At 45.6% G+C, this 14403-nt stretch overlaps 3 protein-coding genes across 3 annotated transcripts; all 3 read left to right on the plus strand.

Moving 5' to 3' along the window:
* Positions 1-236: 236 nt before the first annotated feature.
* On the plus strand, positions 237-714 carry LOC129602408 (kelch-like protein 38; the record flags this gene model as incomplete). Its single annotated transcript, XM_055501415.1, has 2 exons — positions 237-396; positions 454-714. Coding segments are annotated over 2 exons (319 nt in total), but the record flags the coding sequence as incomplete, so codon positions are not given.
* A 6040-nt stretch (positions 715-6754) lies between these two features.
* Positions 6755-7583, plus strand: LOC129602406 (BTB/POZ domain-containing protein 2-like). The gene is made up of 4 exons (XM_055501413.1): positions 6755-6880; positions 6960-7138; positions 7208-7343; positions 7404-7583. Exons 1-4 carry the CDS (start codon positions 6755-6757, stop codon positions 7581-7583), a joined length of 621 nt encoding a protein of 206 aa, XP_055357388.1.
* Positions 7584-8521: 938 nt separating this feature from the next.
* On the plus strand, positions 8522-10705 carry LOC129602407 (uncharacterized). Its single transcript, XM_055501414.1, has 4 exons — positions 8522-8889; positions 8994-9116; positions 9604-9763; positions 9844-10705. Exons 1-4 carry the CDS (start codon positions 8750-8752, stop codon positions 10570-10572), a joined length of 1152 nt encoding a protein of 383 aa, XP_055357389.1. The 5' UTR covers positions 8522-8749; the 3' UTR covers positions 10573-10705.
* Positions 10706-14403: the final 3698 nt, after the last annotated feature.

A 14403-nucleotide genomic window follows, 5' to 3' on the forward strand; every position in this document is an offset into this window, starting at 1 on the left:
GTTTTATCGTATAAACACATAATTATTGAATTACATTATAATTTATTTATAAACATATTATTATTGATTTTCGTTATTGTACTGACTTGAAATCATAGTGTTTCCTTCGTCATTTGTAGCTTTTCAAGAGAAGAAATTATTAATTCTCCTTTTCTGATTAAACTTTCAAATTCTGTTGCACTTCACTTGTAAGCACAATTCGCGTTGCTTCATCTACCGACTTTTCTCGTTTGCAGTTTTGTGTACACGGACACCGTGACGAGTCTAACCGTCGACAACGTGGCCCAGACGATGTACTGCACCGAAAAGTACAACATTCCGGCGCTTTTCGATCTGTGCTCGGAATTCATCATCGGTCAACTCACGGTGGACAACTGTCTGACCGTGTTGCAGAGTGTGTGTAATGTCTCCGTATTTGCACTGGCCGGTCAATCGCAATGTGGCGTTTTGCAGGTGCAACATCTGAACGCGGATAACGTTGTGGAGAAATGTCTGGAAATGGTGGATACCAACTCGGCTACCGTTCTGCAGTCGCAGCAGTTTCGGGAGATTTATAGCAATGACACACTGTTCGCTGACGAGCATCTCATCTATGCGGCTGTTGAGAAGTGAGCGAAAATTATGGAATTCGTTTAAAGGGAAAACTTAATTGTACAGATATATCGATGGCAGAAGACATTCTCGAATTGATAGTGTTTAACCGCCGCAGACTACCAGATTTAGAGCTCACTAGAATTTATTAAGCTTTGGCTTTCGCTTTTGAACTGTTCTTCGTACACCCTATGGAGTTTTGAGCTGATGTTGAATCTTGGCTGTTTTTCTGAAGGTGGGCGGCCAATGCCTGCAATTTACGTGGTCTGGATCCATCGCCGGCCAATCGGCGTGAGGTGCTGGGACCGGCGCTGTACTGTGTACGATTTCGCAAATGTCGGATATTCAACTAGCGGACGGCCCGGTCAAGGTACTCGGCTCCGTACTCCTATGTAAAAACTCTACTTCGAGTAAAATCGAAGTAGCTGTGAGCGTGTGAGGATTGGAAACGGACTGAGCAACGGTTGACTGCAACATCACTCTCGGTTCCCAGTCCGTCCAGTTTAGCAGTGCGGCCAGGGCTTATTAAAATTTGAGCCTTATAAAAATTTGTTTTTGAAACCAAAGTTTCAGTAACTTCCTAATTTCTCTGATGTGACTGGAAAAATTTCATTCATAACATAAGAATGTAACAAGCAAAATTAAGAACGCACAGAGCCGTAGAAAAAAGTAAGGTAAGACTAAGACTCATACTAGCAGTACCTATACTAGCAGTACCTATAGTTATACTAGAAGTATAATTATGTGAGCCATCTGCTAAAATATGCATGAAATTTTTCCATTTTATTTGCAGCACACACCATCCACAATTTCACGGTTGAAATATTTTCAGACGGATTTACTGCTCTCTGATGAGCTGCGGAATATTTACCGGTTCAAGCACGCCACGGAAAAGCCGTTCACTAATTTCGCCACGGAACCGCGCCGTGCCCTTAAGTGCCCGGCAACCTTCCAGGTTCGTCAGGCCGTGTTTTCGAAAAAGAGGAAGTAATCGCCAAGAAGTATAACAATTGGCACGCGGCGTACATTACGGGTGTTGATGGGGAAATGTTCCGTATTAAATGGGCGGAGGATTTAAAGGCGGACAGTCGTCGTCCGGAGGAGATTGTGCGTGCCGCGGACATCCTGCAGAGTTGGCAGAAGGTGGTCGTTTTGGCTGGCACTGAGCGTTATGAAGATGATAAGCAGGCATTCTATGTGAAACGCTTAACGACGGGTTGGCATCAGGTGGCGACTTTTAAACCGATCGTCTCGGCAGCTAGGTTCGGAGAATTGGTCGTGCTCCATAACGATGTACTGCAGTGGAAAGCGAAAATGGCAGCGCGCCGTTTGCTGAATGAGTAGCGCTGTTCTTGACATTTTGAAAGGGGAATCTGTCTTTGATGTTAGCTTTTTATTTGAATGCCTGATTTTATCTAACTTTTATTTGAATATCTGATACTCCAGTTTCTCTTTATGTATTGCATTGGTATAACCATAGATGATATCGTGACGTTGGTACCTTAAACGGATTTCAGTGTAAATGCTAGTACTACGGTGGGTAGGATGCTTATCTTGCATGGAGGACGTCTATGCTGGTCGCGACTGTACCTTATGATTGCTCCCTGATGTACGAAACGACGGGAAGTACATGTTTGTTCGAAATAAACATTACGGTTATTATTTCCCTGGATCGAGCAGAACGTTGCTCAAAACCTCATAAACCGGAGCAAACTTGAAAAGACTACGGGACAAGTTAACTCTAAAAGTTAACAGCTGAGCGTGCTCCGCCTTAAAGCGATGAACATTTCTGGAACGGGTACCAACTAAACTTTTCGACAATCATCAAAAAGGGCAGCATTTTTCTAATCGTCGTCGGATTCAGATTCGGTTCCGTCCTCGGATTCAGAATGCCCACGCTCGCTGTCCTCAGCTTCGGTTTCGGACTGCTGGTGCTCGCCGTTTTCGGATTCCGATCCGTTCGCGGATTCAGATTCGTCCTCGGATTTAGATTCGTCCTCGGATTCAGAGTCGGATTCGTCCTTGGAATCGGATTCACACAGCACGCGCTCGCTGTCTTGGACTTCGGATTGCATACACTTGTCCTTCCCTAATTCCGATTTGGATTGTGCATTGTCATCCTCCGCGTATTCGGGCCACCAGAACGGCATGTAACGCGACAAGGCATACAAGCAGAATAAATTCAGCTTGCTCACGTCCACGCGGGTCACATTCTCCAGCGTCCACTCGTGATTTCGGTAATGCGCCGACGGACGCGGATCGCAGGATTGGTAGTATTGTAGAACCTGCAGAATAACGTAGCAGGACTAAGCAGGTTGAGCACGTTAACTGCTCCAAGAAACGAAACAAAACATTAAATACGGATTCTTAATAACACTTTTGTAAGACCGGTTCCGTTAAGGATTATAAGCCAACCAGTTTGAATGATTTGTGCAAGCAAGGCAGTGGCTGCATGTCAGTGCCGTACCTGAATCAGTTTCTCTTTGTTCAATTTATCATCGATGTGGGAGGCCATCAGCTGGCCAATGCCACCAGCATCCAGCGGCGGCCCCTCGCAGCCCAGATGCAGCTCCAACATGTCTGCAATGTGCACCTCATCGACATGTCCCGGCGTGAAGACAGCAGCGGGAATGTCAAACGCCACCAAGCACCAGCATTGCCAGGTTTCCCAGTTTAGCAGCCCGACAACCGCATTTTTCCAGAGTAAACGATCGCAACACGACAGCAGTTTCACTATATGCGCGGTCGTCTGCGCGAAAAGTGAACATTCTTTCCCTTGACCGGTGACCGACGACGAGATCCCCAGCGACAGCTGGTCGAGGATGATGCGGTCAAGGCGGCTGCCGGCGTCGTCCACGATCTTCCGAATAAGGTCCAACGTTTCATCAGACACTTTCAGGTCCCAGTGGTGACCGGCAGACACTTCGGGATTGCGGATGCAGACGGTGCGGGTAGCGGGGGTGAGGTGCTTGACGATGCAGCCGTACATGGCGTAATTACGGTCCCACGTTACGGGCAATGCCGGGCTGGTCTGCTGCCGCGATACAACCACATCTCGGCACAGATCTTACGACGTAAGAATGCCTTCCAACTGCTGACAGGTGCGGCGACATCGCTTTCTGTCGACGGTGTCCAGTGAATGAAAGATCTCCTTCAGCATTCTCACAGGCAATTCTAATCCGCTTCGAAAGACGATCAATGTGTTTTTGCGCCTTGGCTCGGCATCCGACACTTCGGTTGTCTGAAGTATTTCGCGGCGATGGCCCACGGCGTCCCTGGAAATGGCATCCCGGGAAGATCCTGATTCCTTGGTTGGTGAACTTTCACCTATGTCTTCGGTTCTTTTCTACTTTACGGGCTTGCGCAGTCATCTTCCGATTGTCTGGGCGTCTTAGGTCTAATGAGGTAACCGTTCTGCTTTTCACTTATTCAGTGACCTTTGGTCCCTTTGTTCTGAATGCCCAGTATCGCCTACCTGATGGATCTTTCTGTCGCTTCTGCAACCATCTAGCTTGAAAACAGGTAAAGTATAATATGTATTCCTGTATATCTCTCGTGTTCTCATCAAAGACTACTGGTTCCGGTCTCCTTCGTCGTAGTTAGGCCATCTAGCTTTCATCCATCATTCTCCGATAACAGTTTCAGATAGAGAGTTCTCTTACCGCTTGCGCCGTGGTCCTTCTGACTGTGATAAAGGGACAAGCAACGTGCAACGTCTTTTCTTTACATCACGACACCTTCGCCCTTCGGTACGATATTTTCCGGCGGTTTTGTAGATTTTGTTGTTTTTTGAAAATCTTGGCGTCTTTAATCGTTCTGCATGTATGTTTCGATTTCTGATGGAAGTTAACAAGTTACTTTGTTTTGCATGCAAGCATCGGAATGGTAGTCAGGCAAGCTATCTCTTTTACATGCGAAATTTTGCAAATGCTCTTTAGTCAATCTTTTGCTCATTAAAAGAATTATGACTTTTTGGATATTAAGAGTACTGTCAGAGTAGAGATGGCAACGGCTGGCTTAATGGCTTATCGGCTGGCTGCGGCTGGCTAAAATAGCGAGCCGGCTCGAAAGTATCGGCTCACCTACCTGAGCCGGCTCTAACGGCTCGGCTCTGAGCGCGAGCCATGGCTCGCTCGGAGCCGGCTTAGCCGATAGTTTTTGGCGCGGGAAAACACAAGTACTTTTTCACTGAAAAGCACTTTTCCTGTTCTCTTAAGCTAAAAACTGTTTTTGATCAGTTTTTATTGGAAAAAGAGGTCTCCGAAACAAAAATTCAGAACTTTTTTATAAGATCATCGATTTTTCAAGTCTCTAAATCGGCTTTGAACGGGCCAAAAAAGTTGAAATTAAACTTTCCAACACATTTTCGCGCACAATGCGCAAGCCGTTAGCCGACATCGGCTTACGGCTGGCTCGCGGCTGGCTGAGACTTCGAGCCGGCTCAATCGGCTCGGCTAGCATCGGCTACGGCTTCAATTTTGGGTCGAGCCGGCTTAGCCGCGGCTCAAACGGCTTCGGCTGAGCCGTTGCCATCTCTATGTCAGAGGCGGCAGCCTGCGCCTGGTGCGTACGGTCCACACAGGACGTACTTGCACCCATTGCATGCCGTTATCGCCTCTCTCGCTATACGTACGTGTGCTGCTGCTGCACTGACTCATCCGCTGAAGCGGATATACGCAGCGCACACACTGAGCAGTACTTGCTCTCTCGTCCCTCTCTCGCAGTACTACTCAGCGTTCATACGCTCGCGTTGGATCGAGTCCAGTCTGCGCATCATCACACAGCTGATACGACTGGCCTGCAGCACGCACGTGGTTGCCGCCAGCATTCCTTTCACGCCATCAGACGCTCAAGAACCCTTTTAGCATCCACTTGCTAGATTTGGCCAGACGTGCCTTTGTTCTTGCTTTCTGCTATTACGCAGCATTGTTCCCCACTTTATTTGTCAATAAAGCACACTCGTGATCTCCTCGCCAGAGTCTCTTTAACAGTACAGAAATAAGGCATACGCCTTATTTGTGGACATATGCGGTGTCAATTTTAGATCGGCGGAATAGCTGTAGCCTCTAGGTACTGTACCATAGCAGTTCTTCCTTAATCATTTTCGTCGTCGAATCGTCGGACGTCGATAATCTTGTTCTGCAATAAGCCGTGCTTTGCCGGGCAAACGTCAATGTACACGGTAGCGCGTTTAACTGACAACAGAGCAAGTGAGCCCGCCGTCGGCGAGCGCCCGAAATAAGAATCGCTTGCTTCCGGGTCTGTACCGCCTACCGGTGGTGTTGTCTATTTGTACAGATGCGGTTCAATGCACTCTGACGCAGCTGTAGGTTGTCAGCTGACCTACCAGCCAGGAATGCAGTCTGTCCGTGACTCCGTGTATCTGAGCTAGTTTAAGCACGAAACAGGTTTGCGCAGGTGCAGCGGTTCTTCACAAGCAGCTGGCGTTTTGTTTTGTTTCCGTTACAGCTCTTGCAGACTTTTTACTCCGTCTGTTTGTGCCAGTATTCGATCGGATTAACAGACGTCGAGTTAGTTAGCTCGTTATATTATGTCTGATTCTACCGCGTGGGGATGGCAGGGCGCCACGAAAGGAGTTAGAGACCGTTGGGAGCATGTCCTAGAATTTGGAAATTTCAGTGACGTGGAGTTTGTCGTCGAACAGAGCCAGAGCGAAGCCAAAATTTTCCGCGCGCACAAGTACTTCCGATGCTGCTGTGTTATACTGCAATGATGTTAAACAGTTGCAGAATAAACTCATTGGAAGCCTAGAGCCGTCTAGGTGGTGAATTATTTTGTCGTTGGTAGGCTTCTGCTGTGCATGAGTAGCGCGGTGTTTGAGACGATGTTCCGCGGGAGTATTCCGGAAGCCGGCGACAAACCTATCAAAATTTCCGACGTCACGGCGGAAACATTCGGCAACGTGTTGAGGCAAGTGGTGCTTGTTGTTGTTACTGCAAATTTAAAAATGGTACTGCTATCAAAAACTCTGTGAATGTGCTTCCAAGGCTCTAGCTAAGACGCAGCCAAAGCGTACTGCTGTTTTCCTTTAAATCGACGCAAATTTACCCGTTAATGTTTTCCGAATATTCTTTTAACTAAGACTTATTCTTTGATGTACGTCAGTAGCTATTTGTACACGGATCGTACGGATGATATGAAAATGGAAAATGCTTTTGAAACTCTGTACTGCGCTGAAAAATACGGGATTCCGTCGCTGTTCAACCACTGCTCCCAGTTTATTGTCTGCCGGTTGGACAGCAACAACTGCTTGATCAGTCTGGAAAAGGTTCGTACTTGAAAAAGCATCACTGAACATTGCCGAGCAGGTCCACCGATTATAGCAGTTTTACTTACATATTTTATAGGCATTGCGCTTCGGTGCCGACAGTGTGATCAAGGGTTGCCTGGAATTCATCGACGCCAACTGCAAAGCAGTGCTGGATACCCCAGAGTTCATAGCTGTCCGACACGAGATCCTGGAGAAGATTCTGCAGCGCAATACGTTGGCCGTGGATGAGAATACGGTTTACAAAGCGGTCGAAAGGTACAAAACAATCAGCATTATCAATGCCTTTTTAAGCGTGTTGCAGTTCGAAGTTGTAAATGTTTATAGATGGGCGGCGAACGCTTGTGCCGAGGCCGGAATCGACAGTTCCGCAGAAAACCGGCGTCAGGTGTTGGGAAAGGCGTTGTACCTGGTGCGCTTTCCACTGCTGACGGATGGGGAAATAGCGAATGGTCCGCTAAAGGTCAGTCGGCGTGGTACATTCTATCAAAATACGAAAACATTGCTTTTATGAATCTTGCAGAGCGGATTGCTGTTGAAGGAGGAATTCTGCGCCATCTACGAGTATCTGTATAAGCACGGCGCCGACAAGCCGCACATTCCGTTTCCGGCTACGCCGCGCGTTCATCTTTTGTCAGACCATCCGGTGCGACATGCCAGACAGCGACCCAGTACATTTTTTTATCTTCCGCGTCGCCGATGAGATGTCGTCTGCCTTAATCATAGCGAGCTGTTTCTCGGGATAACGACCGGACAGTATGTCAGGAATTTCACGTTAAGTTTACAGCCGCGTTTATGTCTGGAAATTCCATTCAGAAGTGTTTGGTGCGGCAGTGAAGTAGTAATAGTTTTTGACGCGTAAAAGCTTATTTACGGATACTTTGTAATTTTGTAATTCTACTTTCAGTTATTTCAAGTCCGCAATTTTTTAAAATTTGTACAGTCGAACTGTGTTGAGCTTGTCGCTGAGTTTGGCAACTGTCTCATATCTACGGTGATTTTTCATGTTTGCTCCTGTTAATTTTGGAACTTGTTTGTTTTGTGGAAACGTAGAGCGGACCAGCGGCGTTATACGTGGTACCTGCGGTTCGGCTTTTGTATAATTGGATCTTTGTACCTTTGTAAAATAGCTTACGCAGTACTTGGCTGAGGAATCGAGCGAAAAATGTTATTAAACGTGGCTTACCAGTACAGTACTGTGATACATCCCGCTGATCCCGGCGGAAGCTTTTTGAGTCTAAAATAGTACTTGCAAGTTAATTTATTGTCAGGTTTGTGTTAGCAGTTTTCAAACCAGGCAGAAAATGTTGCTTGTGCTGTGTGCCGATTTTTAAACAAACTTCACAGGCGGCTCACTTGTCAATTGCGAATACTTGTGTATGGTATGACTCACACGTACTGTAATAATTACCTGAAAAGTTGCTAGTACAACCTAAGATAAGGAGCAGGTATCGGTCCATTTCTACTATCTGTAAAACATTAACCGATTAACGTAACTCTTACGTAAGTACTGTAATCAAATAGAGCTGCAACACTGTCGAACCCAACGGGACGGCAGCGACTAATACTAGTACAGTAGAGAATAGTACAGTACGCAGGAGAGCAAACCTGCTCCGCTTTCCGCAGTGAAGTACAGCAGATTTCTTCATAATTTTGTCACAAAATTCACAATGTGAATTACGAGTAAAATCCGTCTGACATTCTCCACGATTTGTCATCTAAATTCTTTGGGAAACATTTTGTCTGATTTAGAGCTGCAGAGTGGCAAGTTTCCAACGTATTCTGCAGATATTTTGTGAGCGAATTCGATCGCTGTTAGTTAGCTGCTTGTTTGTGGTTTGTGATCTACCAAGAACTGATCGGGAAATTATGCCAGCGATTCAAGAAAAACTTGCAGCCACAGGCGTCGTCAGCCGTCTGAGGAGTACGTTGGCCACTGGAAATTATTACGACGTCGAGTTTTCTGTTGGCCGACAGTTTGGAGCGCCGAAGTTCCTGCGCGCACACAAGTACGATCGCCTGTACAATCTGCACTGCAAAGCAGCCTGATATGAGGAACCTTCTGCCTACTCGAACGTAATTATTCGAAGTGTCTACTGTGCTGTTCTTGCAGATTGTTGTTAAGCATCAGCAGCGACGTTTTTGTTCGGATGTTCTACGGAAATCTGCCAGATAAATGCGAGTCTCCTATTGATGTTCCTGAGATTCCGCCAGATGTCTTCCTCAACATGCTCAGGTGCGCACTTTTGTTCTGACAATTTATTCCAACTTGGGCGTTTAGTTTTTAGTATCCTAATAAATTATACTTTAATCTGTTGAACCATTATTTTTGTAACAACCTTTTTCTATTGTACATTTTAATTTTTAATGAGTAAATTGCGCTTGCATTTCGCATGCAGCGACTGCATAAAGTGCTTTTGGAAAATGACGGGAAAATAATAATTCTTCATAAATCGTAATAACTTAGATATTGTGGTTTACGTTAAATGTCGTTAGTATATTAATTGATAGCTAGGCCTGTTCATTACATGTGTTTATTTATTTTACTGTCTTGAATTCAGTGTTTTTTATTGCTTATTTGTTCTGCTTCAGTAATTTTTTGTCTTTTTCTTCTGTAATTTAAAAAAATTTAATACATGTTTCCTTTTTTGTTGCGCACCATTTTTGATAGTTGTAAGCGCGATTTGGACGGCTTCCACCCAATAAACGTTTCTGGTTCGCAGTTTTGTGTACACGGACGCCGTGCAGAGCCTGACTGTCGACAATGTAATCCCGACCATGCACTGCGCCGAGAAATACAATATTCCGCCGCTGTTTGATCTGTGCTCCGAATTCATCATCCGTCAGCTCAACGTGGACAACTGTCTGACTGTTCTGCAGAGCGTGCGTAATGTCAGATGTATCTAACTATCTGGCCTTGCAACAGAATTTATTTTGATCGATCGCAACCTGGCTTTCTTCAGGTGATACATCTGGACGCGGGTGTGGTTGTGGAAAAATGCCGGGAGATACTGGACACCCACTCCTTGCCCGTACTGCAACCGCCGCAGTTTCCGGAGATGGATAATGGTACTAAACTGCGGATGATGGTGGCACGGAATACACTATCCGCTGCACGGCATCTCATCCATGCGGCCGCAGCGCCACCAGAGAACCGTGCTGATGCGACTGAAACGGCGCGAGTTGATGCGACGTCGATTGCCAAGGAGGCCAAGGAAAAAGCGGGCGCGAGCAGTGCAGCGGAAGGGGATGACGAAGAGAACCGGCAGCTCATGGCTGAAGCGGAGGCCGCGGCGGTGGCACAGCGGAAAGCCAGTTCTGATGGCAGGAGGGAGCGACGCCGCCTGCAGCGCCGGGAGAATCGGCCGGAGGTTCGGCGTCAAGAACGCCAGCGGAAAGCTGCGCGGGCCCACGACACGGAAGAGGAGCGGCAGCAGCGGCGTACCGAACATGAAGAGCGGACACAGCGGGAGCAGGCCGAAAGTTATGCGCGGTGTGTACAAGAACATTACAGCCGCTTGAAGCGCCAAAAGGCGGATGAGATTGCTGCAGCGGAGATGGAACTGGACGCTAGTAGCCAGTTCAATTTAAACTTCAATTGTCATAGAAAGGATTACTCTGGGTCAGCGTTGCCGTTACGTTCCAGTACACTATGTTTGCAGATTTATTCCGGAATACGACTTGTACAGTAACCATAATAATTAAAACATTTGAAAAGCTGTAGACAAAAATTGCGAAGTGTCACGTAATTGCTTGTAATCGAAATAATTACGCTAAATCGTAACCAACCCATCATTGTTGACTACAATGACTAATCAACTGGACAGTCTGGACTTCGGTTCGATATGAAATCAATAGAATACAGCACGGCGGAGCCACCCAAAATGTCCGGGTTTTATTTGACGAATGACTAACATATAGTTTTATTTGATTTTTCACGTTGCGGATTCATTTGCAAATGAATGTGTATTTCTACGGTATTAGGGCGAAAATTTGATCGGTTTACTGTTAGCAATGCCGGTGCATGCCCCATTCCGTAGCGCCTTCTCCCATAGCTCCCATCTTCCCATCATGGGAAGATGGGAGCTATGGGAGAAAGACTTACATGGGAATCCCATGTAAGTCTTTCTCTTCTCAGTCTGTTGGTAGATGTTCCGTTTGTTAACCACCTTTCCTACTGGCAAGTGGTATGGTATATTTATTTCAATTTTTAATACTTTTCTTGATGTTAACAAATTAGGTGATATGTAAAATAAAATTATTTCAGGCCTTCCGGCATCAACTTAAAACCGTCGGACATCCTGATGGTGTCGTATAGGGCTACCGCACTAATGTGCGCACATACATCACCCCCGTCAGCAATCATACCAATAAGAAAAAGTCACTGTACTTGTAGTGCAAAAGTGACATAGTGTAATTTTTTTACTCCTATAATTTTAATGGGCCAGACTTGTTGCTTTTCAGTTCTCAAGCAGATGAATGTGCGAAATCCCGTATTTAAGACTGTTTTATCGATGTTTTGTGGATCTCACCTTAGACGCTTAGTGGCCGTATTTTGTGAACAGTGATTACTTTTTGAGTCACCCGTCGTATTCTAGACCTTTGAGATCGGATGTACATTAGTAAAATGCCGAGTCGTCAAGAACCCGTTGAAAGCGTTATCAGCTGTCTGCAACGCACTCTGGCCAGTGGTAAATACAGCGACGTCCAGTTCACTGTGGGACGCCAACTTGGTGAAGTGAAAACACTGCAAGCACACAAGTACGGGGAATCTATCGTTCTGGTTTTCAGTAATACTAGTAACGAACGCGAAAGCATCACATCAAAAGGCTAATTTTGCAGGTTGCTGTTGAGTGCCAAAAGTTTGATCGAATGTTCTACGGAAGCCTGCCGAAGCACCGATCGATGTTCCGGACATTCTGCCAGATGCCTTCGTCAACATGCTAAGGTACGTTTAGCGAGGTTTACGGAACGGGTTCACAGTTTTTGGCCACCGCGACTTTGATATGTAACTTTGCTTGATGTATTTTGCGCATATTTCAGCTTCGTGTATTCGGATGCCGTGGAGCGTTTGGATATGGAAATCGTTTTTCAGACCATGTTTTGCGCTGTCAAGTACAACATTTAGCCGTTGTTTAATCGGTGCTCGAAGTTTATCATTGGTCAGCTGAGCCTGGAGAACTGTCTGACTGTTCTGCAGAGTGTGAGCTTACCGTACTACCGTAGTCCCGTTTGCTATTCTGCTATGGATGATACTAGTAAGAAGGAGGGTGCCATCCCGCTGTCTTATAGGTGAAACTGCTGGACGCACATATGGTTGTAGAGAAATGCATGGAAGTCGTGGATGGCTTCTCTAAGGAGGGTTTGAAGTCGCAGCAGTTGATGACCGTTGACCGCGACATCTTGGCGATGATTCTTGTGCGTGGTACATTGTCCGCTGAAGAGCACCTCATTTACGGGGCTGTGGAAAAGTAAGAAGTAGAGGCTATTTAAATGTAGAAACAATACTGGATATGTTGTATCTGTGCAATTATTCAAATACTACAAGGTTGAAGAAGTTACGTTTTGGCTTAAATACTCGTACCGTAGTTCGCGTCACTTATATTCCATCACGCTCAGCACATTTTTATGATTTTTTTGAATTAAAAGCACCCTTTTAGAAACGATTGTTTGTTGTTTGTAATTTAGCTTAGTTAAAAAACATTTTCTCCAACAAGTTTTACTTCCCAGGATTTTGTTGACAAGATAAGTACTATGCATGGCAGGTAAGCTACGCAGCGGACACATGCTGTTGTGATTAATATTTTGCTGCAGGTGGGCAATGAATGCCTGCCAAATGAGCGATCTCGATCCATCGCCAGTCAACCGACGTCAGATGTTGGGTGCGGCTCTGTATCAAGTCCGATTTCCGCTGATGTCGGATGCTTTGCTGGCGGACGGCCCATTGAAGGTAAGTAGTCTCAGAATATCTTGTATAAGAATTTGTGTCCACAGTAGTCTGAATTTCAAAGCTGAGATCGGCTTCCGAAATAACGTGACAAAGATTACGTACTACAGTACCTTAATTGCGCACTAGGGGCATGTACTCTGCAATGGTGAGTGCGTTGCACGGTTTGTACAATCATAAATTGTTTTGAATGTTTTGATTATGAAAGTATGCAGTTTGTTTGTGAAAATATGCAGTTTGATTGTGAAAGTACTACCCTAGTATGTGAAAGTACTGCAGAGTAACAAGATATGCAAATGTGTGGTAGACGGGTTTATTAACGATCGAGGAGATACGGGATATCTACCAAATGAAACATGCCAGCGTGAAGCCGGCCAGTGCTTTTGTAGCGGATCCTCGTCAGCCTGTGCACGTCTGCACAACCTTCGAGATCGGTGGGCACGTATTTCATTATGATGAAGAAGTGTTCGCTGCCAAAGATCACGAACGCTGGTGTACCGCACGAATCAGGGGAATTGATGGTGACCAGTTCCGTATTGTCTGGTGTAAGAAGACTCAGTTTGACAGTCGTCCACCAGGGAAGATACTTCGTGCCGCGGATATCCTGAAGCCCATGCCGGGTTTGCCGTTGAAGGTCATCTTAAGTGAAAATCGCGGCAGCGCAACCTTTAAGCAAGTCTTGTCGGCGGAGGAATTGGAGTTTGTGACATCGGATGCTGTTGTCGTGACTGTCCCGTTAAACGATTTAGCAGTTCACAATCAGTATGTGACGGCGTGGAAATTTTTGAAGGGTTTTCGGCGTGGGTTACGCGTAGACAGAGAATGATCCGTTTCGTGGTTTTTTAAGTATGCAAACACCAATAATTGCGTCAGTTTGCGGGTAACTCTTGTCCTTCTTTTATTAGTGTTGTAAATTTGTAACGAGATGTTAGTAAACTAATGCTTTCCTGCTCTTTCGTTTCTTTGCTTTAACCAAATCACTGCCAATGCGTTTTGTTCGTTCATATAACCCTATAATTTTGAATTTCAGATGTGATTACAGTTCTCGGATGTCTATAGATTCTGTATACAGTGAAAAATTAAACTGCTTCGGTGGTATGAAAATCTGAAAATATGTGAAGATACAAACATTGGACTGCGCAGTTTAGTAACCTGGAACTAAAGTAGTGATTTGACCATGCCAAATTCTTTTTATCTTTGGAAGTATCTTTTGTATCTTTGGAAGTGTTACTAATCTGTAACGAAGAAAAGGAAGAAAATATTGCCCATTTCAGCTTTCAAATCTTTCATTCGATCAAATACAGGTTAGATTCTTAGTAGCTCCGTCCAGCGTGATTTCTGCTTCTTGTGATTGAAGAGGTCAATGTCATACGGCTCCTGCCTGCTCCTGCCACATGGAGATGGTACGGCATGACAAGCGGAGTAAGAAAGCTTCTGAAAAATGTTCTGATGTCCGAAAGTTTTACTGATGTACAGTGTGCTTGCAGCAGAGCAACATCGGGGACATATCGCGCACACTAGTACGGTGCTGCTACAGTGCAAACTGTAAATGCAACGCGTCGAAATTGAAGTAAAG

Source organism: Paramacrobiotus metropolitanus, unplaced genomic scaffold (assembly GCF_019649055.1).
Source record: "Paramacrobiotus metropolitanus isolate TYO unplaced genomic scaffold, Prichtersi_v1.0 Parri_scaffold0000445, whole genome shotgun sequence".
Taxonomy (NCBI): Eukaryota; Metazoa; Tardigrada; class Eutardigrada; order Parachela; family Macrobiotidae; genus Paramacrobiotus; species Paramacrobiotus metropolitanus.